The 26,472-nt window shown below is 26.1% G+C and overlaps 1 protein-coding gene across 4 annotated transcripts; it reads right to left on the minus strand.

Moving 5' to 3' along the window:
• LOC145830251 (uncharacterized) lies at window positions 1–25,090 on the minus strand. 4 transcript variants are annotated; one of them, XM_082938193.1, is made up of 17 exons: window positions 24,955–25,090; window positions 22,704–22,852; window positions 21,205–21,316; window positions 20,790–20,847; window positions 20,432–20,568; window positions 16,663–16,773; window positions 16,131–16,337; window positions 14,480–14,583; window positions 9,625–9,793; window positions 8,523–8,672; window positions 7,374–7,504; window positions 6,873–7,061; window positions 4,663–4,840; window positions 3,886–3,916; window positions 3,415–3,463; window positions 1,818–1,934; window positions 1–648 (listed from the first exon to the last, which is right to left on the minus strand). In XM_082938193.1, the coding sequence occupies exons 1-17, from the start codon at window positions 24,998–25,000 to the stop codon at window positions 631–633; spliced, it is 1,956 nt and encodes a 651-aa protein (XP_082794319.1). In that variant the 5' UTR covers window positions 25,001–25,090; the 3' UTR covers window positions 1–630. The 4 variants fall into 4 exon arrangements, with proteins under 4 accessions (XP_082794319.1, XP_082794318.1, XP_082794321.1 ...); XM_082938192.1 differs by having other exon boundaries at window positions 3,415–3,466; XM_082938195.1 differs by lacking the exon at window positions 1,818–1,934.
• Window positions 25,091–26,472: the final 1,382 nt, after the last annotated feature.

The following is a 26,472-nucleotide window of genomic DNA, read 5'->3' on the forward strand; positions in this document are numbered from 1 at the left end:
GAAATAACTTTTATTTTTATAAGACACCATGGTAAATTTGTGACATCAAAACTATAAATGAAATCACAAAAAAGCAAAAAAAAGCTGATCACAGAGAGTATTTAATTATTATTAATGTTAGTTAATAAATTTATATTATTTTGTTTTAGATTTGGAATGCAATATTTTTTTGTTTTTTGTGTATCGCAGATTTGTGTAACTTTTAAAAAGAGTCAGGTTTTTTTTTAATTTCAAGCAGAAAAACGTCAGACAAATATTCAGCGTCATGAAAAAAGAATTCAAACAAAAATAAATTGACATAATTGAAACGAAACAACGAAATAAAACTAAAAAGTCCAACATAATGTTTTCAGCAGATTCTAAATTAAAAAATTTGGCGAAAATTTTGAATTTTTTATATGAAATTGATTAATTTTTAACAACTAAAGTTTAATTATTTTTTTAAGTTAAAAAAAGCAGCTGTGCTGAAAAATTGAACGATAATTGAATCCAGTGAAAAAAAAATTATTTGTTTCTCAACATAAAATTTGTTTTTGAGGTGAAATAAATAACTTAGCAATTACAAACTAAATAAACTTTTCTATGACGTCACAACGAAATGCATGAGTCATAATCGCCTCATCAGTGAACTCAGATGTCCAAGTTTTCCTGAAAGTTAATATTTATATAAAAATTCTGTTTAAAATAAAATTATTTATTTAGTAATGATTATCCTAAATTTCTAGCTGCTTTATTTTTAGATGATTTATTCATATTTTTTTATTATGTAACTTTTTATAATCTGACTATTCAATTATAAGTGTTTTTAAAATAAAAATGAACAAATTTCTAAATTTATTTTGTTTTTTTTTGTAGTTAAATAAAAAGGTATTTTTTTAAGATCAAAACTAAATGTTTAGATTATAAAAACTACGACAGCATATCAAGTTTATTACTTTTAGATATTCGAAGTGAGATAGTTTTCAAATTTCAGCGGATGAATTATAATAAAATTCTTTGCATAAACTGAACATGCTTCAAGTTAAAATTATTTTATTTTTCCCGCTTCAAGCTTAGTTAGAATGTGGAAATGTTTCTATCAAAAAGAAATGCAAGAGAGTTTTTTTCAAACTAAATTATTTTCTTTCACTTTCATTAAGATGAAATTCGATACGCATTAAATTCTATGAAAATTTTGTGAGGAAATTCTAATTACAATTAAGTATTTCATTTCACTTCAAGCCATACTGAGTTTTAGACACAGCAATAAAAATAACCAGAAAATAGTTATAATTCGAAATTAATTTTTATACCAAAAATTTATTCGTTTATACAAGTTTGTTTCTTTTAAATTAACTAGTTACTCTTTAATTTACATCGAATACATCGTTTAATGAGATTTTTTTTTTTACTGAATTAAGTAAAAACGTTTTAATTTTTAGAAGTTCTGCTTAAGAACACCAGAAAAACTTATTTCAGTTTTGAAAAATGAGAAAAAACAAAAGTATTTTTAATAAAAAACAAAATGTTTTTCAAGAGGTTTTTATTTGCCTTTCAAGTAGCCTCACCCTAAAACTTCCAATATATTTAGTTTCAGACGAAAATCTGCGTTCAAAGATCTATTCTCAATTCAAAAAAATGTTAAGTTTTTATTTCATTGTTGTGCAAATATCGATTTTTTATCTTAACTCTTTTTTTTTTAATGTTACAACTAGGCTCTGACAATCCAATTAAGTTGTGTTACTGAATGCAAATTAACAGCCACAGGTGTTAACAACTTGAAAATTAAAAGTTGTGATTAGAAAGATGTTAGCATGCAAAGCAGCCCCCTTGTAAACCTTATTGTTATTTTGTTTAATTGAAAACGTTCTCATTGGGGTGTTTGTGTTCAGCCTGTGATCTGACACCTGATGCGGGTCTTCCTCTATTACCAAATTGTCGCTCGATATTAACTCCTTTGTAATTTTTTTATAACTTTTTAATTGTTGGTGTAAGTAATTCACAAAATTTTTATCAACTTATCTAGATATCCTTTATTTTTAACCTTTTATATTGTTGACATAAATTCTTAATGTTTCACAATTTTCTAATATTTTTCAAGTTGTTGATATAAAACCCTTGATATTTCACAACATTTTAATCATTTATCGAAATAATTTTTAATTTTAATTTTTTAGTTGTTTATATAAGTTTCTAATATTTTACAACTTTTTCTATTTTTCAGGTTCTTAAAATAGTCTTAATATTTCACATTTATCACAAGATTTTTTTACATTTATTAATAAAATAATTATCAATTTGTTTTTAATTTTGTGTTGGAGATATTGTGATTTGTGGCAATGAAATTTTCAATCATTATTTTAGTTTATACTTATTTTAAGTGTAATAAAACAACGTCCAAGTTTTAGACTTAGTTTTAAAGAAGTTTGTAATGTGAAGTTGAACATTGGAATTTAAATTAAATTTGTAGAATATTGCTAACAGCTGCTGCAAGTAATAAAAATTGTAAACTATTTAAATTAATTATTTAATTTAAGTAAGAAATTAAAAAATAAATTTTGTGCGTTGAACATTATGAAGAATATTTGAAGAAACTTTATCTTATTGGTCTTGTACTAAAAGTTTACCTTTTTCTAAAACATAACAGTAAATTTTTTTCACCAAAAGTTAAATTGCGCAATTTTAAAAATATGTGTTGGAATCGGTTGCAATATATTATATATATATATATATATATATATATCATTACAATCAATCATATAGTAACAAAGATGAATCACAAGTATGTGGTTGTTTGATTTATTAATTTATTTTCACATGTTTGTTAATGGGTATTTTTTAATGATTTATTATCTTAAATAATTACTTTGGCTTTCCTGAGTTAGTAAATTATTAAAAAAGTTTACATCAATTAAGTTTTTATTTTATTAGTTTGTTTATCTAGTTGTACGTTAAATGATAGTTTTTCTAAATTGAATCATTGAACAATAATTACAATATTTTTATATCTAATTTACTAGTTTAGGCTTATAAATACTTTTGTTTTAACACTCACATCTTGAACTAAATCACTAAATTTTACTTTAACTTAACTTATTTTTTGAACCTACACCTTCTAGTTATATATTTTTTTTTCCTAAATTAGTCAATATTTAATTATTAACTTTTTTTGAACTTACATCTTCTAGTTATATATTATTTTTTTCATAAATTAGTTAATATTAAATTATTAACTTTTTTTTGAACTTATATCTTCTAGTTATATATGATATTGTTTCCTGAATTATTTAATATAATTTTTTAATTTTTTTAACTTACATCTTTTAGTTATACATCATATTTTTTCCTGAATTTAATTTTTTCTTACTAACATCTTCAAGATATATATTATATTTTTTTCATGAATTGTTTATATTTATTTTTTTTTTAACTAACATCGTGATCTCCGGCTTCTAATTTTTCCACTTCAACCGAATCCAATTGACTTCTGAAAAAAAAATATTTAAACAAAACCAATAATTGTAAAAAATATTAAATAAAGTGCTAAGTTTAATCAAGTTAAAAAAATCAAGTACTTTATGTTTAACTGTGAGAACAGTCACAAAAGTTTTATTGAATTTTCTGGTTTGTTATAATAATTTATAAAAGTCATTGGCTATACATTAAAATAAGTTTTTTAGACTAAAAACTTATTTCAAAATCTAATTTTAAAAAGACTTGTATTTGTAAAATTTTCTACTCTCGTTGTGAAAAAGTACAAACATTTTTTCAATCTGTTACTTTTAATAGATAAATATAGAACTTTTAAATTTAATATATTAATTACAGGTTGTATGTAAAATAATAATACAACAAACTAGTACTTTATTATAAATTTATTTTAAATAAAAATATTTTACAACTCACCCTTTAATGTGTCCTTGGTTAGCTGGTTTTTCTGAAATAAAAATTATTCTTTAAAAAATAGAATAATTTTTTTTTCACTAATATTGATAAAGTTTTAGAGTTAATTCCAAAAACAATTTAAAAACTAAAAAACTTTTAAATGCATTAGAAAAAACTTTACTAAACTTTATCAATACATATTCAGAAGATTTTCAATATATTTTTTATACATTAATATTTTCATCATAAATAAATTATCAAATGTTTCAGTTAATATTTTTTTTAATTTAGTTTAAAAAATCTAAACAAAAGTGTATAAACAATTGAAGTAATGATACACAAAATACTTAACGTAGTAAGTATGTGAAATATTTAAGCTGTATTGCGTACACTAATAAGTTTTTAACTTTATAAAAAAAGATAATGAAAATTACTTACTGTTCCAATTGAAGATAGCATAAGAAAATAAATTAAATTAATATTTCTCAATAGTTATTAATGAAAAATACAAATTAATTAAAAGTATACAAATAAAGACATCACTAAAGCAGAATAAAAAATCCGATTTTTTTTTATCTAAATCAGTATTAAATAACTACTGCAAAAACCTTTTGTGGTTTTGTTTAAGCACACTCTACATGAAATAAAGTTCATCTAACTTAGAATAAATACAAAGTTATAGTAAAAAAAAATTAATACAAAATATTCAATATACTAGCTAAAATTTACAGTAAAATGTTAATGTATATGTAGTATAATTTATTAAAATTGTAAATTAATTATTAACTTTATACTAACTGCAGAATTTGTAGTAGGCGTACGGAAGGCCGACGAGTACAAATGTCACCGCGAGAATAATGACGACGACGATCCCGGGTGACATTCCTCCTTCCTTGGGCGGGGCAGTTAAAACGTCGCTTGGGGCGGCGACATTGGTCTTGTTTTGTCCCAGCACGTTTTCCGCGTAACACGTGAACTGAATTTTTTTTTTATATTTTTTTTTATCACCTAAATTACGTTTTCAGCAACACTTTAGTAATTGTAATTAAATTATTATTTTTATAATTTGAACTAACAATAGGTTTTTAACAATAACTGACAATAAATAAATTTACTGTATTTGGTTCTGCACATATGTTATACCAACTCTGTAAAAATATTAACTGAAACATATACTAAATGCGTATAATCTGAATTTTAAGAAGTATGTTCAAATATTTAATACGTTAAATTTATAATGATTATTTTGACGTTTAGAATAAAAATGTTTTATACAACTTTTTTAATTTTATCTTTTTTTTTTCTCAATGTTTTTACCTTGGTTGTAAACTAATTAAGTTAACATTTTAAGGTTTAAGTTATAATCTTTATTTTCAAAATTAAATAAATTTCTATTTAACGTTCAAAGTTACCATAAGATAATTATGCATTTTAAAATAATATCCTAACTTTTAAATACATAAAAACTAATTAATAAATTAGCAGACAAAATTTTGCTAAGTACTAATAAAAGCATTATACTTTGAAGTGCTCTTAGCGCGGTTAAATAAACTTGTTGTATAACATTTATAATTTTCATATTATCCGTCTAATTTTTAAAACTTAACATTAAAAATATATATAAAGGTTTTCAAAAAAAAAAAACATGTAGTTTAAATTTACCATAACACACTTATTAAGCTAATCTTAATAAAAAATGTTTTTTTACTAAAAGTTAGTAATAATTACAAATAAATTAGTTGAATACTTTTTATTTTAAACTGGTATAGAACGAACTTTCATAAACCGAAAATATTTATATTAAATAAATGTACAAAAAGGAAAATAATATATCTAGTTCAAGTAAATGATAAACAAAACATTATATTATTAAGACCATATCTAAATATATATGATTAGATGATTACACTTAACATAAACGTAAATAATATTATTTTATACATTAAGAACATACGTATATACAATTTTATTTAACTTGCATTACTATATTAGTATCTAACGCTTTAAAAAATTATAATAACTTAACAAAAAATAGAAACAATAAACATTAATGTTTGAATTATTTTAATAAAATAAAAACTAATAAATAAAACATTTAAGTAATAACTGACTATAGGCAAGTGATTAAACCTTTAAGATAAAGCGGGTAGGTATTACGTACATATATAAACATAAAAAATTATTATATTAAATAGTAAATAACTACATCTTATTCAACTTACAGAAGGCAAGCTTGGTTAAGGAGGTTAACAAAAATTTTTTATGAGGTTAAGAAAAGTTGGTTACAATTGTAAAAATTTAACACAAACAATAATAATACTTGACTTACATAGATTTAAGTAAAAAACACAATTATATTGATGTGTAAATAACTACATTTTATTCAACTAACGATACTAATACATATGGTTGCCACTCGTTTTTTCAAAAAAATTTCCAGGTTTTCAAAATTTCTTCCAGATTTTTAAAAGTACACATTTTTGGGTCTATTTTTATTTTAAAGTTACTAAGGTAAGAAACTGTAAAAAAGTATAAAAAGATTGAAAAGATGATGTTAAGCTACTTTAAATATGTTTTGTATTAATAAATTTTTTTATGATCAAAATCTTTTATTTATATGATAGATTTTTTGAGACAAATTGAAATTTTACTACTGAACATGTGAAAATTGTTTTTTTTTAATTATTTTTGTTTGAAATTCCAGGTTTTTCCAGGTTTTTACCAAAATTTCTCAAATTCCAGGTTTTTCCAGGTTATTTTTGCCTAAATTATCGAATTCCAAGGTTTTCAAGGTTTTTCCAGGTAAAGTGGCAACAGTGTACATATGGATACATGATAATATATATATATACATGATACATAAATACATATGATTATCAATTTATATTGATTTCAACATTCAACTAACGGTAGGCAAGTCAGTAACACCTTATAAAGAGAAAGCGTACCAAGTACATATTGAAATATGTACAATTATTATATTAATGTATGATAAATATTCAACTAACGGTGGGCAAGTCAGTGACTCCGTTGGCGTCGACAACAAACTGCCTGCTCAGCGAGTTGGTTTCCCGCATGTCGTTGTTGTTGCTCACCAAGCCGTCTTTGGATTTTATTTCGAACGAGCAAGCAGGGTTGGCTTGAGGGGTTTGGCACTTGACCGTGACAAGCATGTGGCCCTCGCTTGACTGGGTGAGCTGTTATAATTTTTAATTGGAAATTTCATTTAAGTAGAATAGTTAAATAATAATTGGTCACGCTTGATTGGGTTAGCTGTTGTTAAATAAATAACTATTTTAGTTTTGGTGTTTGAACTAAAATGATATGGTAAGGTACATTGATCTGTAAATTCGGACTAAATCTCTGAAAATTGCGTATAAATAAACCTAACCTTGCAAAACTTTCTGAGCTTTGTTGTATGCTTATATAGATAATAAGCAAACCATTCAATTAAAAACCATATTGCAGTAATATCTGATCGTAACATTATAATTATATAATAAACAAACCATTGAATTGATTTTAATTTCGCAGGTACTCCTGAACTGGACATCGTATGCTGATTGCAGAACGTTGTTGTTTCTCGTTTTGCATTCGTACCTGCCACTGTCATCCACTTGTCCGTTTGTTACAACCAATTCTGTTGAAATAATTATTTATTTTATATGTTTGTTACAATCAGTTCTGTCGTAATAATTAATTTATACGTTCATTTTGTTTTTTTGTATTTATTTATCTTTAACTTTTTCCGTCTTTAGCTACAAATTGTGTAAAAATAATAAAATTATTGATATTAAATTATTTTAATAACAACTTACTAGTTTGAATAAACAAAAGTTTGTGTTATATTTGAAATTAAACAAATAGTTTTAAATTTTAATAAAACAAATAAATGGTTGATTTGATTAGATACTTCGAAGAATTTTATAAAAAAATAAGTAAACCAAACAACTGTGATTTTTTTATTTATCAATTGTCATTTGTCTTTTTTTTTACTTTTTTTTTTTAATAACCAGCACAGAGCCATTCCTTAAATTTGTGGTTTTATAAATGTAAAAAAAAAAACAAATTTATACAGTTTATTTATACATCATATGACAAGTGGTTAAAAAATAAAATCAAACATGTGATTTATCTAATACAAGTATACATATAAATACGAACCACAACTTTTAAATTAAAACGTTTTGGAAATTTAGACACGGTTTTTATAATTTAGGAAAATTATTATAAGTTCTGTAAAAGAGTTATATTAATAATATGTAGATTTATTTTATTTAAGTAACAGATAACTTTGAAGTTACTAAACTAAAATCGCAAAACACATGAATTAACCACAATATGCATATTTATTCTTATACTTCTACAAAATATTAAAATATTTCAGGTAAGTTCATGAAAATATACAAAAAGTTCTTCATACATTAATCTAAATACTTAATCAATTTATAAATACATTTATGGTTTGTTCAGAAATTTGTGCAAAACATGCAATTGTAAAGATTAAAATTTAGTTTATATTAGTTTGTCTCCAGTTATTAGGTCTAAATATAAAATATGCTTTTATGAACTAATTTAAATACATATACATATATTTATTTAAATAGATAAAAATATATATACATATATAAATATATAAAAAACTAATGCAAATTTACTGTTGGTCTGTTGCCAGGGTCCGTTAGGTTTCCTCATCAAAACGGTTTGTACCGGGTTAGCCTGGTGCGTGCAAGTTATCTCGATATCGTCTCCGACGTTCAAATCATCTGTTGATTTCGACGCCTTCATCGTTACGCTCGCGTCGTAATCTGTTGAAAAATAATTAAATTACTTATAAATATGCAGCTTGATCGTTGGAATATGCTCGTAAAAACTTTTGATTTGTTAAAGACTTGTATTCTAGTATAAATTTAGATCTTGTTGTCAAGGTACAATATTAGTTATTATATTGTTGTGTAATTAATTTTAATATTCTATATTTCAAAAGGTACAATATTAGTTATTATATTGTTTTGTATTTATTATTAACAATAAAAAAAAAATATTCCAACCAACAGCAATCAACAAACAAATTATGTTTTAACCAACAACAAACAATTGAGGGCATAGGTTTTACAAGTTATTTTATTTTATAGAGTTTTATCTGAGCTATCAAACATTTTTAACCGCTAAAATACTTCAAAATAATTCTTGAGTTTTAAGCGATCAAATAACTCAGTAGGTTTCTTATGGGAGGCGCAAATTAAAAATTCAAAAAAAAGGCTATTTCACTAAAAATATATCTTCCGTTCATTTTTCGAGCTAGAGACCTCAAAACTTTCGGAAAAATTCCTTTTGTAATTTAAAAGACTTTTAATGTTGCGATTAAAAGTTGTTAAAAAATTATGATTTTTGTTTACAAAAACTATCTATTTATTTTTGTTTTTTTTACTAAATTTTTATTTATTAATAATTTTGAAATCGCAAAATTAAAAGTCTTTTGAACTAAGAAAGGAATTTTTACTAAAATTGTGAGGTCTCTATCTCAAAAATGAAGGAGAAAATAGATGTTTAGTGATTTTTTAAATTTCTGAGTGAAGTAAAAAATTTGAGGTCCATACGTTTGTATCGGAAACCTTTTACAAAAGTTACAATACTTAAAATTTAAATAGTTTTATAAAAACTAGCTTGTAGTTTGTACTTGAAGCTTTTATATAAGAGCCAATGATATTTTTAGTAAAAACAATATTTAACCACCAATATTTTATTTGTCAAACTAACAATTAATATTAATTTTTTGTGATTTTTCAATGTCTCCAACTCTGCAAACGTAGGTTCCACTGTCGCTCCTTTGAGCTTTCTTTTCATACGAAATGATCTGTTCGAACTGGGTTGCGGTTTCTCGGATCAGAGTTTCAAAATTGTTTTTGTCTTTTTTGATCAGCTTCATCTGTTTATAATTTCTTAATTGGAAAAAAGTATAATTTTTTTTGTTTTAGTTTGCAAAAAATAATGATTTTTTGTTTCAATTTCAATCACAAACATCCTTTAGAGAGAATTAAATAGTTAAAATTTTTATATTTACAACTCACATCGTAGTTTAGATATTAGAAATGCTTCTAAATACTCTAGTATCATATTTATATCATTTGATATTTTTTTATTATTTGTGTTATACTCACAGCTCTCATAACAATTTGTATGATAGTTTAGATATTTTTCAAATACATTTATATTAAGTGTACAAAAACTCACGTAATCGTTCAGATACTTTTTAAATATATTCATATATACGAAAACTAACTTTAATATTTAGATAAATTTTAAATACGTTAATATATACTAACGTAATCACTTGGTTTTTTCCAGGTTTTCTAAAATTCTTCCAGGTTTTAGAAATTAAAGGTTTTAATAACAAAAAAACCTATGATAGATTTTCGTGTTAAATCTAAGTTCCATTCCTTTACATGTAAAAAACTGTTTAAAATTTCAGGTTTTTTCAGGTTTTCTAGTGATGTTTGTTAAAAATTGAAGGTTTTCTTATTTATTCCTCAAATTCTAAGTTTTTCGTTGCATAAATTATCAAACTCCACGTTTTTCCAGGCTTCAAGGTTTTTGGCTCACGTAAATATTCAGATAATTTTTAAATAAATTCATACATACAAAAACAACTAAAATATTCATATAATTTTTAAACACATTAGTATCTTAATTATAACATTTTGTATAATCATTTGATATTTTTCAAATTTTTTTTCTCAAATTCCAGGTTTTTCCAGGTTATTTTAGCCTAAATTGTCAAATTCCGGGTTTCCAGGTAAAGTGACAGCCCTTTATATAAAAATACTAACGTAGTCACTGAGGGGGTAGCCGTCGGTCGTGCAGGTAAATGTATAGTTAATTTTTAAATATTTATAATTAAATACTAAAGTAGTCACTGAGTGGGTAGCCGTCGGTCGTGCAGGTAAATGTATATTTAATTTTTAAATATTTATAATTAAATACTAACGTAGTCACTGAGTGGGTAGCCGTCGGTCGTGCAGGTAAATTTATAGTTAATTTTTAAATATTTATAATTAAATACTAACGTAGTCACTGAGTGGGTACCCGTCGGTCGTGCAGGTAAATGTATATTTAATTTTTAAATATTTATAATTAAAAACTAACGTAGTCACTGAGTGGGTAGCCGTCGGTCGTGCAGGTAAATGTATAGTTAATTTTTAAATATTTATAATTAAAAACTAACGTAGTCACTGAGTGGGTAGCCGTCGGTCGTGCAGGTAAATGTATAGTTAATTTTTAAATATTTTTAATTAAATACTAACGTAGTCACTGAGTGGGTACCCGTCGGTCGTGCAGGTAAATGTATAGTTAATTTTTAAATATTTATAATTAAATACTAACGTAATCACTGAGTGGGTACCCGTCGGTCGTGCAGGTAAATGTATAGTTAATTTTTAAATATTTATAATTAAATACTAACGTAGTCACTGAGTGGGTATCCGTCGGTCGTGCAGGTAAATGTATAGTTAATTTTTATAGATTTATAATTAAAAACTAACGTAGTCACTGAGTGGGTAGCCGTCGGTCGTGCAGGTAAATGTATAGTTAATTTTTAAATATTTATAATTAAAAACTAACGTAATCACTGAGTGGGTACCCGTCGGTCGTGCAGGTAAATGTATAGTTAATTTTTAAATATTTATAATTAAATACTAACGTAATCACTGAGTGGGTACCCGTCGGTCGTGCAGGTAAATGTATAGTTAATTTTTAAATATTTATAATTAAATAATAACGTAATCACTGAGTGGGTAGCCGTCGGTCGTGCAGGTAAATGTATAGTTAATTTTTAAATATTTATAATTAAATACTAACGTAATCACTGAGTGGGTACCCGTCGGTCGTGCAAGTAAATGTATAGTTAATTTTTAAATATTTATAATTAAAAACTAACGTAGTCACTGAGTGGGTACCCGTCGGTCGTGCAGGTAAATGTATAGTTAATTTTTAAATATTTATAATTAAATACTAACGTAGTCACTGAGTGGGTAGCCGTCGGTCGTGCAGGTAAATGTATAGTTAATTTTTAAATATTTATAATTAAATACTAACGTAGTCACTGAGTGGGTACCCGTCGGTCGTGCAGGTAAATGTATAGTTAATTTTTAAATATTTATAATTAAATACTAACGTAATCACTGAGTGGGTACCCGTCGGTCGTGCAGGTAAATGTATAGTTAATTTTTAAATATTTATAATTAAATACTAACGTAGTCACTGAGTGGGTACCCGTCGGTCGTGCAGGTAAATGTATAGTTAATTTTTAAATATTTATAATTAAATACTAACGTAGTCACTGAGTGGGTAGCCGTCGGTCGTGCAGGTAAATGTATAGTTAATTTTTAAATATTTATAATTAAATACCAACGTAATCACTGAGTGGGTACCCGTCGGTCGTGCAGGTAAATGTATAGTTAATTTTTAAATATTTATAATTAAATACTAACGTAGTCACTGAGTGGGTAGCCGTCGGTCGTGCAGGTAAATGTATAGTTAATTTTTAAATATTTATAATTAAATACTAACGTAGTCACTGAGTGGGTTGCCGTCGGTCGTGCAGGTAAATGTATAGTTAATTTTTAAATATTTATAATTAAATACTAACGTAATCACTGAGTGGGTACCCGTCGGTCGTGCAGGTAAATGTATAGTTAATTTTAAAAATTTATATTTAAATACTAACGTAGTCACTGAGTGGGTACCCGTCGGTCGTGCAGGTAAATGTATAGTTAATTTTTAAATATTTATAATTAAAAACTAACGTAATCACTGAGTGGGTACCCGTCGGTCGTGCAGGTAAATGTAGTTAATTTTTAAATATTTATAATTAAATACTATCGTAGTCACTGAGTGGGTACCCGTCGGTCGTGCAGGTAAATGTATATTTAATTTTTAAATATTTATAATTAAATACTAACGTAATCACTGAGTGGGTTGCCGTCGGTCGTGCAGGTAAATGTAGTTAATTTTTAAATATTTATAATTAAATACTATCGTAGTCACTGAGTGGGTACCCGTCGGTCGTGCAGGTAAATGTATATTTAATTTTTAAATATTTATAATTAAATACTAACGTAATCACTGAGTGGGTAGCCGTCGGTCGTGCAGGTAAATGTATAGTTAATTTTTAAATATTTATAATTAAAAACTAACGTAATCACTGAGTGGGTACCCGTCGGTCGTGCAGGTAAATGTAGTTAATTTTTAAATATTTATAATTAAATACTATCGTAGTCACTGAGTGGGTACCCGTCGGTCGTGCAGGTAAATGTATAGTTAATTTTTAAATATTTATAATTAAATACTAACGTAATCACTGAGTGGGTACCCGTCGGTCGTGCAGGTAAATGTATAGTTAATTTTTAAATATTTATAATTAAATACTATCGTAGTCACTGAGTGGGTACCCGTCGGTCGTGCAGGTAAATGTATATTTAATTTTTAAATATTTATAATTAAATACTAACGTAATCACTGAGTGGGTAGCCGTCGGTCGTGCAGGTAAATGTATAGTTAATTTTTAAATATTTATAATTAAATACTAACGTAGTCACTGAGTGGGTACCCGTCGGTCGTGCAGGTAAATGTATATTTAATTTTTAAATATTTATAATTAAATACTAACGTAATCACTGAGTGGGTACCCGTCGGTCGTGCAGGTAAATGTATAGTTAATTTTTAAATATTTATAATTAAATACTAACGTAATCACTGAGTGGGTAGCCGTCGGTCGTGCAGGTAAATGTAAAGTTAATTTTTAAATATTTATAATTAAATACTAACGTAATCACTGAGTGGGTACCCGTCGGTCGTGCAGGTAAATGTATAGTTAATTTTTAAATATTTATAATTAAATACTAACGTAATCACTGAGTGGGTACCCGTCGGTCGTGCAGGTAAATGTATAGTTAATTTTTAAATATTTATAATTAAAAACTAACGTAGTCACTGAGTGGGTACCCGTCGGTCGTGCAGGTAAATGTACAGTTAATTTTTAAATATTTATAATTAAATACTAACGTAATCACTGAGTGGGTACCCGTCGGTCGTGCAGGTAAATGTATAGTTAACTTTTAAATATTTATAATTAAATACTAACGTAATCACTGAGTGGGTACCCGTCGGTCGTGCAGGTAAATGTAAAGTTAATTTTTAAATATTTATAATTAAATACTAACGTAATCACTGAGTGGGTACCCGTCGGTCGTGCAGGTAAATGTATAGTTAATTTTTAAATATTTATAATTAAATACTAACGTAATCACTGAGTGGGTACCCGTCGGTCGTGCAGGTAAATGTATAGTTAATTTTTAAATATTTATAATTAAAAACTAACGTAGTCACTGAGTGGGTACCCGTCGGTCGTGCAGGTAAATGTACAGTTAATTTTTAAATATTTATAATTAAATACTAACGTAATCACTGAGTGGGTACCCGTCGGTCGTGCAGGTAAATGTATAGTTAATTTTTAAATATTTATAATTAAATACTAACGTAATCACTGAGGGGGTACCCGTCGGTCGTGCAGGTAAATGTATAGTTAATTTTTAAATATTTATAATTAAAAACTAACGTAGTCACTGAGGGGGTACCCGTCGGTCGTGCACTCGACCATCATGCTACTGCCCTCCTGAATTTTCTTCTTGTTCACGTTGATCCTCACTTCGGTGATCGGGTCTGAGGTAAATGTTGTTAGATAATATTATTTATTGATATTTATTAATATTATTATAGTATTATTTTACAATCTATTTGAATAAGATTAACTAAACTGAGTAATTTAAGTAACTGTTTTTTTATCAAAAATAATAAATTATTAAATATTATTAGTCTATGTTATAAAGTAATAATAACTTTTAGTGGGTCTGATGCTATTGATATTATTTGTTTATAACATGTAGATATTTGCTACAAACTAATCGCTTATGGATTAAAGTCCTTTCGGTCATCGAGCCTCACACCATTTATTTTATAACTGTTTTTAAGCAGCCTTAATCTTGACAATAAAAAAGAAACTTGAGATCAAAAAAAGTCAATAATACTGTTAATTATTATTTTTTATTATTTAATAATATAATATGTAGATATTTGCTACAAAACAATTGAAATTCAAGTTAAAACGGTTTTCAACTGCCACTTAATTTATAATATTAAGTTGTTTGTTACAAACTAACTTGATTAAATTAAAATGGTTTCTTTTGAAAGTTTTTATCTGGTTTAATTTTGTTTGAAACTTTATATGTTTAACAGTTATACCAAGTTATTTTAAAACAATGAAAAGATTACTTCTACTTGATCTGTGTATATTTTGATTTTTTTCCTAAACAAATTATAAAAACTAGATAAGAATATAAAATTCAAGAAAATAATCGAAAAATCTTAAATCATTTGAAATAAGAATAAAAAATTATTTATGTAAAACAAACTACTTTTGTAAATCAATTCATACTAGGTAAACATCACGGGTCAATACTAAACTAAATTAATAAATTTTGTATAAAAATACTTTAATACTATTTTTTATATATAGTATGTAAAGCATAGACTTATTAATTGTTTTCAGACTTTTTAAAATCTAACTAACGGTTTATAAGAAGCTCTGTTAAAATAACCAGATGAGAATAAAACAACAAGGAATAATTCAAAATTAATATTTGATTCATTTAATTGTTAATGTTTTTTCTTTTTCCTAAATGAACCATAAAAACTAGGGAAAAATAAAACATTTAACAAAATAATCAAAAAACATTTAAATCAATTTAACTAAGAATAAAAATTATTCATAACCAATTATATTTTTACTTGTTATCAAATTGTACTTGATAAACCTGACGGGTTATATATTAAACTATTTTTTTCATCTAAACTTATTAAAACATAATTCTTTATGTATTAAAATTGTTTTAAGTAAAGATAAATCGAACTAACGTTTGACAAGCATTCTGAAAAAATTTATTTATAAGATAGATTTTTTGTGTTTGAAATTTAACTACTGAAAATGTTAAAATTGTTAAAATTTCCAGGTTTTTCCAGGTTATTTTTGCCTAAATTGTCAAATTTCAGGTTTTTTAAGTTTTCCAGGTAAAGTGTTTATGTAAATATCAAACTAACGGTTGTTATATTAACAGTATAAGAACAGTATAATTAACAATTTAAAAACAACATTTGATATATTCAATTGTTTTTTATTCAAATTTTATGTTTTATGTAAATATCAAACTAACGGTTGACGAGCATCCTGTCGCTTTGTTCGCTCCGGTACACTCTTGCTTCCAATCCCAAGTCCACCCTGCACTGGAACTTCTTCAGATGGAGGTCGAGGTCGGGCATGACGGAGAGGGTGGTGTTGACGTTCCACGAGCCGTCCCTGTTCTCACCGAACGTCGCCTCGTCCACGAAGTCTCCCTGCATCTCCACCTCGCCTTCCGTGTCTTCATGAAAAAGTTTTATGTTTATCAATTTAGAAAAAAGATCTGCTTCAATGATGTGTCTTTATATTAACCTATAGGATCTTAGCCTTCAGTGTCTGAGTTTTCATGAAAAAGTTTATCATAAAGTATCAATTTAAATAGTGTCGTAGTCTAAGACGTATTAAAAAACGAATAGATAAACTAATTTTTACAAAGCAGTTGAATTTGTATTTGACTCTATTACACTTGGTTTAAAATATAATTACAAACCGCCAATGGAGACTAAAAAAACAGAAGATTTTAATCAACCTCTAAAACTTTAAACAATAATAAAACAATAACGAACCGTCGATGGAGTACCACATGATGGAAACGGGTTTGGGGTAGGCGTCAGTTATTTCGCACGTTGCCACGGCAACCTCATCATCAATTGGTTTCTTGATAACGGTGCCGTTATCTGCGTTTTGTAATTGGTAAAACACGTATTTGCCACAAGCTGTTCGTAAAATGAGGGCATTTTGTAATGTGGGGACATGTATGAAATGTTTGTTTATAATGTGATGATTAACGATCTAATGTGCTTTGAGGGATGAAGCAAGTAATAATAAAAAGCAGTTTGTGAAATGAGGGCATGTGGGTTAAAATGTATGTGATGACGTCATTCTCTATGAGTAATAAGCGTTAAGAAATGTTTAAACTATAATGTAATAAAATAATCTTGAAAGTGTTTCAACATCAAATCACAGGCTAAAAATTCTGAAGATAATTGCTATAAATATTTTAAATGACTTAAAATAAAAACTATTACGTTTTAGTAAGAGGTGTTTTTCAAGCAGTTAGTATTAGTAGGTTGCAAATTACAATATGTTGCTTACTTTTAAGTGAACTAGTATTTGCTGAGTGTGTGTATTTTAATAATGTTATAAATAAAATTTTCAGTGTTTAATTGTAATTAAAAGCTTGTTTACGATGTTATGTAAGAATCATTAAACAAATATGGAAATGAAGTTTTGAATTTATTTATTTGTGAGTTCAATGTAAAAGGCGCAGTTTGTTTTTTTATCTGGGGAAATGTTAAAATTTCTTTTGGTTAGTACGAGTTTTCTTCATATAATTTTTCTATTGTCATTAAATCAAAATAGAATTAAAGTTTTTCTTAAATAGTTAATATATTTTTATTTAAAAACCAGTGATCAGGAAAATAGTTTACTTTGGCATCAGTTTTAAACTTTTTTTATTATTAGAAAAATAATATTATCAGAAGCTGAAATTTTATTAGCAACTTATGATATACTTTAAATAAATTTAACGTAGCACTAAGTTATCAGTTTATTTAGGAAAGACTTTTTTTTTTGAAAACCTATTACAAACAGAACTGAGTTGAAAATTTAAGTATGTGTGTAAAACAACATGTGTAGAAACCCTGTTTTATTTTTTAATTTTTGTTGTTAAATAGCTTAAGTTAAAAAAAACTTGTGAATATAAATCTAGCCCTGATACAACAAGATGACATAAAATATAGTTTTAAATTGGCAAGAGCATGCTAGGTGTTTACTTAGAATAGAAAGAAGTTGTATAATAAATCAGCTAATACAAAAGATTAATTGTGCAACTGGTGAGGCAAGTTAATTTTTATGCTACAAAGTGGCAATGTGTCAAAGTTGTTATAAAATGCGGTCAAATTGCAACCTTGCATATAACAATGAGTGTACTGTATTAAGTGTTAATTTAATTATATGCGTGGTTACTGCATTATACGTGGAACTTTGCTATTTGTAAAATGTTTGATCACTAGTCGAGGTTATGTATTTATAAAATAATTTTTTTGTGTTTATATTATTATTAGTATTGCGCACGAACACATACAGACATTTGTATATCTATGTTTTAATGTGTGTAATTTCAATGTTGTTATTTTTATACACTGGACTGCATGCAAGTATATAAAAAAATTATAAAATTATTACTGTCTAGTTTGTATTAATTTGTAAACTAAACATTTAGAGATATTTATTATTAAATAAAAATAATGAGTATATACTTTTAAAATATGTAATTTATAATAATTAACTTTTAATGGAGCAATTTACTTGCTTTTGACTTGTTTATTTATGTACATATCAAATGTACTGATTGATTACAACAATTTGTCTTGTACGTTGTTATTGACTTGTATATCTTGTAGTTAATTTGATGCCAATAATTATGCGTAAATAATTAGATTACACAAAGATATAGTTAATGTTGTATCAAAAGTAGTTTGTTAATACTGATAAATTTAAATGAAGACCTTCGATTTAACAAATAAAAACTTGATTGAAGTATTGAACTCAATCAAAACTGATTGACTGAAGTTAAGGCCATAGGGGGGGGGGGGGGGGGTAGGCCATGTTTTTTACAAGTTGATCTTATTTTATAGAGTTTTTACTAAGCTTCAAGTTGCTTTTTACCGTTTTTAAAAATTCGAATTAGTTTTTGAGATATGACCGGCCAAAGTCGGGCCGCATAACAGGTTCCTTATGGGGAAGGAAAAACTAAAACGGCAAAAAAAGACTAATGCATTCAAAATCTATCTCCTCCTTCATTTTTTAAGCAATCTTCTTCAAACTTTCACAGTCTATTCTTTATACAATAACAAAAAAACGTTATTTCTAACTTTAAAAAATTTTAAGTAAAAATACCTTTTTTTTTAAAAATCACTTTTTTTTTTAATTTTTGTCATAAAATTTTTATTTTTTAAATTTATTAAAATTTACAAATAACGTTTTTTTCTCATAATGTAAGGAACATTTCCTGAAAATTTTAAGAAGATTGCTTGAAAAATGAAGGAGAAGATAGATTTTAAAGCCCGTTTTTAAAAACTCGAGAAAAACGGCTTTAAAGTTTTGGTAAACTTTATTTTTTTATATAAATATTTTTATATAACCGGTCATAAAAAAAAAGTTACTTAATATTTTTAAAATCCAAAAAAAGCATCTGAAAGATTATGAAATTTACTATAATATAAGTCTATATGTTATTTTTGGTCAAAAAATGGCTTCTACCCCCCCCCCCCCCTATGGCCTTAATTATACAAAAGACGATTTTTCATTAAATTTTGTATTGAGTTTGTTTTATCAAGTATTTTATTTTTTAACTTGTGAGAAACTTGTATTTGTAAAAAGTACTTAGCATTTATGCTGGTATAAACTAACTTTTTGAAAATGAAAACATATTGTTTATTTTTTGTTAGTTCCTTTATGTGGCAATAATTAAAAGTTCAAATGAATTAGTAATTTTTAATTCAAATGATATTATTGACATCTTTTAAAACTTATACTATACAAGGAAGCATCATAGGAGTAGAAACAAGACGTTGAAATTGAGCCAATGTTATGTTATGTAAAAAAATCAATGTGTATTTATATCAAGCTGCTTTTGAGTGACATTAGTGTATTAGTCTTTTTATACGAGTTTGCAGCATATGTTTATAATTCTTGCATAACTCTGTTAGTTTTAATTATTTGTATCAATAAATTGTTCATTTACTTCATAATCAAGTACATGCTTTTGTACTAGTGATGATTTATTTGGTAAACAGCTTCTTATAAGCTAATAAAAAAGGAGTTACAAACACAAAATGAAGTGTAAGCGATTATGAGACAAATGCTACAAGTACATAGCTAAGCAAGTTCAGAATCATTTTTAGCTTAATTTGAATAATCTGTTTGCAAGCAAGTTTTATAACTAGTAACTTTTTCAGAAAAATAATACTACCAAAGTAAAAGGCTCAATCCATTACTTATTCAAGTATGAACTCCCTTAAACATTCTATAAGTCTAAAACACTTAAATACAACGATTAGGTTTAAAATATACTGACTTCAGTTGTTTTCATTGAATAACAGCTGTGAATTATAAATTGACTACACCATTATTATAAACTTGCCTTTAATTTGGTGACAAATGACTAAAACTACTAATATTCAAACCTAATATTTCCGAGATTGAGAGGGAATTTTTTTTTTTCAAAAAAAGATCTACTGATAATAAAAGGTACCTAGTGTTTCGGTAGTTTCTAGGTTGAGGGGATTTTTTTTTATTTTTCAAAAAATATCTACTGATAATAAAAGGTACCTAGTGTTTCGGTGGTTTCTAGATTGAGGGGGTTGTTCACGTTTTGGATGGTGACTTGGGGCTCGTTGTAAACCTTGAAGGTTCCCTGACCGGTGTAACTGAACAGATCCGTGCCGAGTTCGAGCTCAAGCTCGCACCTACAGAAAAAATCAATTTAATTATTTTATTACCGAATTATAATTTTATATTAATTGTTCAGTTGAACTCACAACTGTGTGTCAGGGTGTTTAACTTTTTTCAGTTTTCAGAGAAATTATCAGCAATTTAGAACAAACTTGTATGTTTCAAGACTAGTTTATTGAAAAATATTTCTATACTTGAAGGTATGTTGCAAAACATATTTAATAAAACAAGTCACCTGTAAGTCACCTCATCTTCTGCTGTGACGTTTGCCAACGTTGCTATCATTTCAACTCCTGCGATGTTTTAATTAAAATTATTAAAATATTATATTAAGAAAGTGCTGTTTTAAAATATTATGTTTGTTAGGCATGTTGCAATTGAACTTTGAAATATAAAATTTTTACTGAAAAAGTATCAAAAGTTTACATTTGTCAAAAGTTATTAACAATAAAATTGTATGTCATAAAAATACAAAGATAAAAATATTTTGTCATGCTTTGAAATTTTAAAGTTTATAAATCAAAAACCTACCTAGAACTTTAATTGTTATATTAAGAAGAACTAGATGAACCAGAAGAACTAGAAACAATCATAAAATTATACGGGTGAAAGGTGCTAGCACAAAATATTTGTAAACAATTTTTTTTTACCATCTTCAGTCACCGTGGTTGCGCTCTCGAATCTGCCCTTGAACTGCTCCGGCATGTTGTTGTAATCCCTGGTCGGCGAGCTGTCCTTCTCGTAGTTGATCGAGTTGGTTCCCTGTTTGAATAATTATTAAAGTTTCCCAACATATTCATTTGATATGTGCTATAAAAATAATCATATGTTTAAAAAAGCACAAAAATCAGTATTAATTTTGTGATTTTGATTATGTTTGCTATTGTTATATTAGTAAAGGGTTTTCAAATAAACAATTGTTGCAAATGAAAATCTAGTTTGTTTTTATGAATATGAAATTAAACTGTTTGGGAGAAATATTATCAAATAAGTTGGTCTACAATTTAACTATTTATGACTTAGACAAGTTTTTAAAATGAATACTTTTATAATATTCTAAAATATGTAGTTTTTATTTATTGTTTTTCAAAAGCCAATAACCAGATTATTTATTAAAAAAAAGTTTTTTTCATCTTTATAGATTAGTTTATTTTACTTTTTAACAAGATATTTTGAAACAAACTAAAAAACATTTATTAAGGTTATTTTCATTACTGTTAGTGACCACTAAAACCACAAACATTTGTTCGAAAAAATGAAAACAAACTGATCTGTCATTTAGCATAATTTGTAATGAATATTAAAACTAATAATAATATCTTAAAGCTTCTTTAAATATTTTTTATAACAAAAGAAAAATTTGATGATTACAACATTTTTATCTATACAATAGATGTTTTTTGTGTCAAATCGAAACTTAACTACTAAACATGTAGAAATTGTTTAAAATTTCAGGTTTTTCCAGGTTTTTTAGTTACTCTCATTCAAAATTTCTCACAACCCAAGTTTTTCCAGCTTTTTTCAGTCTAACTTGTCAAATTTCAGGTTTTTCAAGGACTATGGTTTTTGGAAACCTGGATTGTACTACTCATCAAACTAACAGATTTGTCAGTGACCCTCCAACTAGTTTAAAACTCCATATTTTTTTTTTCAAAATTTCTCACAACCCAAGTTTTTCAAGCTTTTTTCAGCCTACGTTGACAAATTCTAGGTTTTTCAAAGACTCCATTTTTTTGGCAACCTGATTGTATCAAACTAACAGATTTATCAGTGACCATCCAACTAGTTAAAAATTAGTTTTTTTTTTCTTATATAGTTATATTTTTTTAAACTAACAGATTTGTCAGTGACCATCCAATTAGTTAAAAATTAGTTTTTATTTTATTTTTAATTAATATTTATACTTTATCAAATTAACAGATTTGTCAGTGACCATCCAACTAGTTAAAAATTAGTTTTTATTTTTTTCTTATATAGTTATATTTTATCAAACTAACAGATTTGTCAGTGACCATCCAACTAGTTAAAAATTAGTTTTTTTTTTTTTTTTCTTATAATAGTTATATTTTATCAAACTAACAGATTTGTCAGTGACCATTCAACTAGTTAAAAATTAGTTTTTCTTTTTTTTTTATTTTATCAAACTAACAGATTTGTCAGTGACTTTCCACTTGGCGTTCCATCCTGCGCTCGTGATGTCGGGGACGCCCGCCAAATCGTCGATGCACTTCATGCCGACCGTTTCTCCGAACTCGTACTGAGTGGACGATTGGAAATCTAACGATTCCGCCTCACAACCTGGAAAATATAAAAATTATTATCAATGCTTTGACGCTTCTAAAGTTTCTGTATCTTTTGAAAGTTGTTGTGTTGCTTATTTTGATGTTTTAAATGCAAGATCAACTTGAGTAAAAATACTTTCGGTCATAGCATTTTTTCCACAGATTTTATAAACAGTGCAAAGAACACTTCCTGAAAATTTTATGTATTTCTCAAAAACCGTAGCAGAAGATAGATTTTCAAAAATTTCTTTTTATTTGGCGTTTTAGTTTTCTCCTCCAATCTATTGTACTCATTAATATTAACTGGCCACACTTCATTAATCATTTTAATTATTAAAACTCTAAAATCAACTTGTAGATTAGTTAAAGCTTTAAAAAAAAGATTCAGTTGTAAAAAAAATATTTAAATTTTTTTGAAAATTAAAAAAATATTGTGATTTGAAATATAAATATTCTGAGTCAGCCTGGGTTAATGAAAAGTTCAAACTACCCTGAGCTGTCCAGAGTCATCCTGAGATTTTCAAAGACTCAAAAATGTATTGAGTTGTCTTGAGTTTGTGGCAACCCTGTACATGTTGAAAATATTTCAAGTTATTTACAAACCTTTTGGAAATACTGTTCAACATAAATCCACCTTGTTGACAAACTAAATCAAAAACTAATATATTTTTACTATTTGTGCATATAATTAACAAAATTTGCAGATAAATCTTATTGTTTGCTTATGTATTTCAAGCTTTCATTAACCAAAAGATAAATAAACTTAACTTCTTGAAAACATTCAAATCAGTTCAAGCTAAAAATGTTACAAATCATTTTCTTTCACAACAAGCATAGTTTTGGACCACCATTGAGTTGTAATAAATGAATTGAAGCCTAACAATTGAAACTTAGTCTACATTGAAGTTTTATTTCTTTTGTTGTGACCAGACTAAATAAAGGGACTTAAGTTTGATGAAAGACAAAGTTTCTATGCTTGAAGTGAATTTTTAAAAAGCAGTTTTGTGTCGAAAATAACTTAATTACAATAAAACTTTGTTTTATTTTCAGAAAACTTTGGTTACTGAAGTTTTTTGTTGCCAAAAAAATATCCAAGTTAACTAACAGTGTTAAATGCCAGCTCTTATATTTGAAGTTTTTATTAAGTTTTTCAATGATTAAAAAATGTATTTCACTACCTTAAATGTTGCAGAAAAACTTTTAAGATATTTTAAAGAGGGATAAACAAATCAATCTAAAAAAGTTTAACTTTTTACATAAAAAGAAGTTTACCAGCATACTTTAGTAGTAATAAGTTTTAGTGTGAACGACATTGTCTTTAGTTTCATACTTAAAATGATAAACTTAAGTGAAAACATACAGATCTTTTTTTTATTATGCAGCTGAACAGCCAGTAACAGAACTAGTCTAAGATTTTGAGAAAACTCAGAAAAGTAGGAAACATAATCAAAAGTAAGAAAATTGAAATTAATAAAGCTTGTGTTCTTTTAAAAATTGAAAAGATATTATAAAAAATTAGTTTCTAAAGCATAAAACGTTTTTAATTTTATTAAAAAAAAAACTGTTATGATATTTAGTATGAAAAATTAAAAAAGTCTAAGACAGCTGGATTTTTTATTAAAACCTGAAAAAAATCAAACTGATCTTATTTTTACCAAAATTTAAACAAGTTTGAGTGTGTGTTAACCATATAAAAAGTACAAATCTTTTATGGTAAATATAAAACTTAGAGTATAAAACTGTAATAATGTATCTTAAATTTTTAGTTATAAAGTAAACTAAATTTAGCAGTTAGCTAAAATAAAAACTTCAATCTATCAAAAACAATTATAAATCCATTTTGCTAAGTTGTCTTGTTAAAAGTAAAAAGTTAAATGCCAAAATAATAACCAATTAAAACAACCTTTTAGCAATATAGAAGTTTTTATGTATAAAAAGTATTATAAGTACATTAGTTAAGTATATAAATAACATTACCAAAAAAAAAAATAAAGTAAGTACTTTGAAAAATTAATAACTAAACAACACATGGACCAGTAATAAGTTTTTTTACAAGTTACTTTGTTTTAACAACACACAATATAAAGATTTAATTATTAAATAAATAAGAAAACTTACCATAGAAGAAAAGGACTGATAATGTCAGAGTAAAGAAAAACTTCATTTTGTTATATTCTACTTAAATATTTATATATCTGAAAAAATGTACATGGTTAATTATCATACTCATTCATATCAAAATTAGGTTAAACTTAAATTATTTTTTTTTATAAATATAATAATGCAATTAATCAATAATATATCATATGAATACTATTAAAGCTTTATTTTATTTCAAACAACAAATTGATAATTTAGCTCAAGATGTATTGATGTTGCTAAAAAAAAAACAAATATTTTAGTATATTTCTCTTACAACTTATTTTAGTATAAACATTGTGTTTTACAGAAGTTGCTTAAAAAAGTTACACTATTTTAGGGAATTAAAATGTGCAAGTCGGTTTTTAGTTAAGACAAAAAACTATATAAGTCAGTTTACAAAAATTTTCATCAAAGCTTTCTGTTTGTTTTCTAGCTGAACTCATTTATGCTCAATTGAAAACTTTTAGAGATTACAACCTTAAAAATTTACATATAAAACCAAACTGAGTTGTAACTTATTGTTGCACAATACCACAATATGTCACACACACGACCTTTGTGAATGCAGCTGATTCTCAAGGGAACATCAACTTAATTTCCACACAAACGATTCATGAACTGAACATTTGTTGGATTGTTATATTACTGTCTAATAATTTCACAACTTACTTGATTCTGAACTATGGTAATAAAATATTTTACAAGATTAAGAATGTTTTTTATCATAATCAAGATATTGGAACCCAAATAACCAGTACAGAGATTATCTAGTTGTGAAACTAAAAAAATCTTTCAGTAAAATGTATTAGACTAATCAGCTGTGTAGTGTAACATTTTCAACTGTAAATTTTTAGGCAATTTTCTTTTATTGATTTGATTTTTTTTACATAAAGGTTTCAAGTTTTAAGAAGTATAAATACAACTCACTGTCGTAATTATATTAAGACCGTTTATTGTTTGTTTATTAGCATTCATGAAGTTTTAATTCTATGAATTCGAACTTGTACTTCAGTTTCCTATATCTGATACTTCATGTTTAAAAATGCCCACAATAATATTTAAATTCAAAAAGAATACAGTGTTTCTACAACTAAAAAGTAAAACAGCTAAAAAAGGGCGAATTTGCTTGTTTTACATCAACGCCAGTTCTCTGAATTATTAAAACTTGAAATACAAGTTTTTTGAAAGTTTTTTGTAAACAATAAACAGTGGTTTGAAAGCATATTGCGTAAGATGTCGAATGTTATCTTTTTTTTTATTGATAACACGTTTCTTCAGTCTACAGTACTGTTAAAACTTTCCAACCAATAAAAATACTTAACAACAAAATTTAAAAAACATATATTTTACAAAAAATATCGTTTATTTTAAATATATTAAAATTATTAAATGCTAATCGGTCAGTTATTCAAATGAAACTATTCAAACTTTCCAACAAGAAAACAATCTAGACAAATAAAAGCTTTTTTAAATCTACTTTAAAAAAAACTAGTT

Source organism: Thalia democratica, chromosome 2, assembly GCF_965202585.1.
Source record: "Thalia democratica chromosome 2, ktThaDemo2.hap1.1, whole genome shotgun sequence".
NCBI classification, from domain to species: domain Eukaryota; kingdom Metazoa; phylum Chordata; class Thaliacea; order Salpida; family Salpidae; genus Thalia; species Thalia democratica.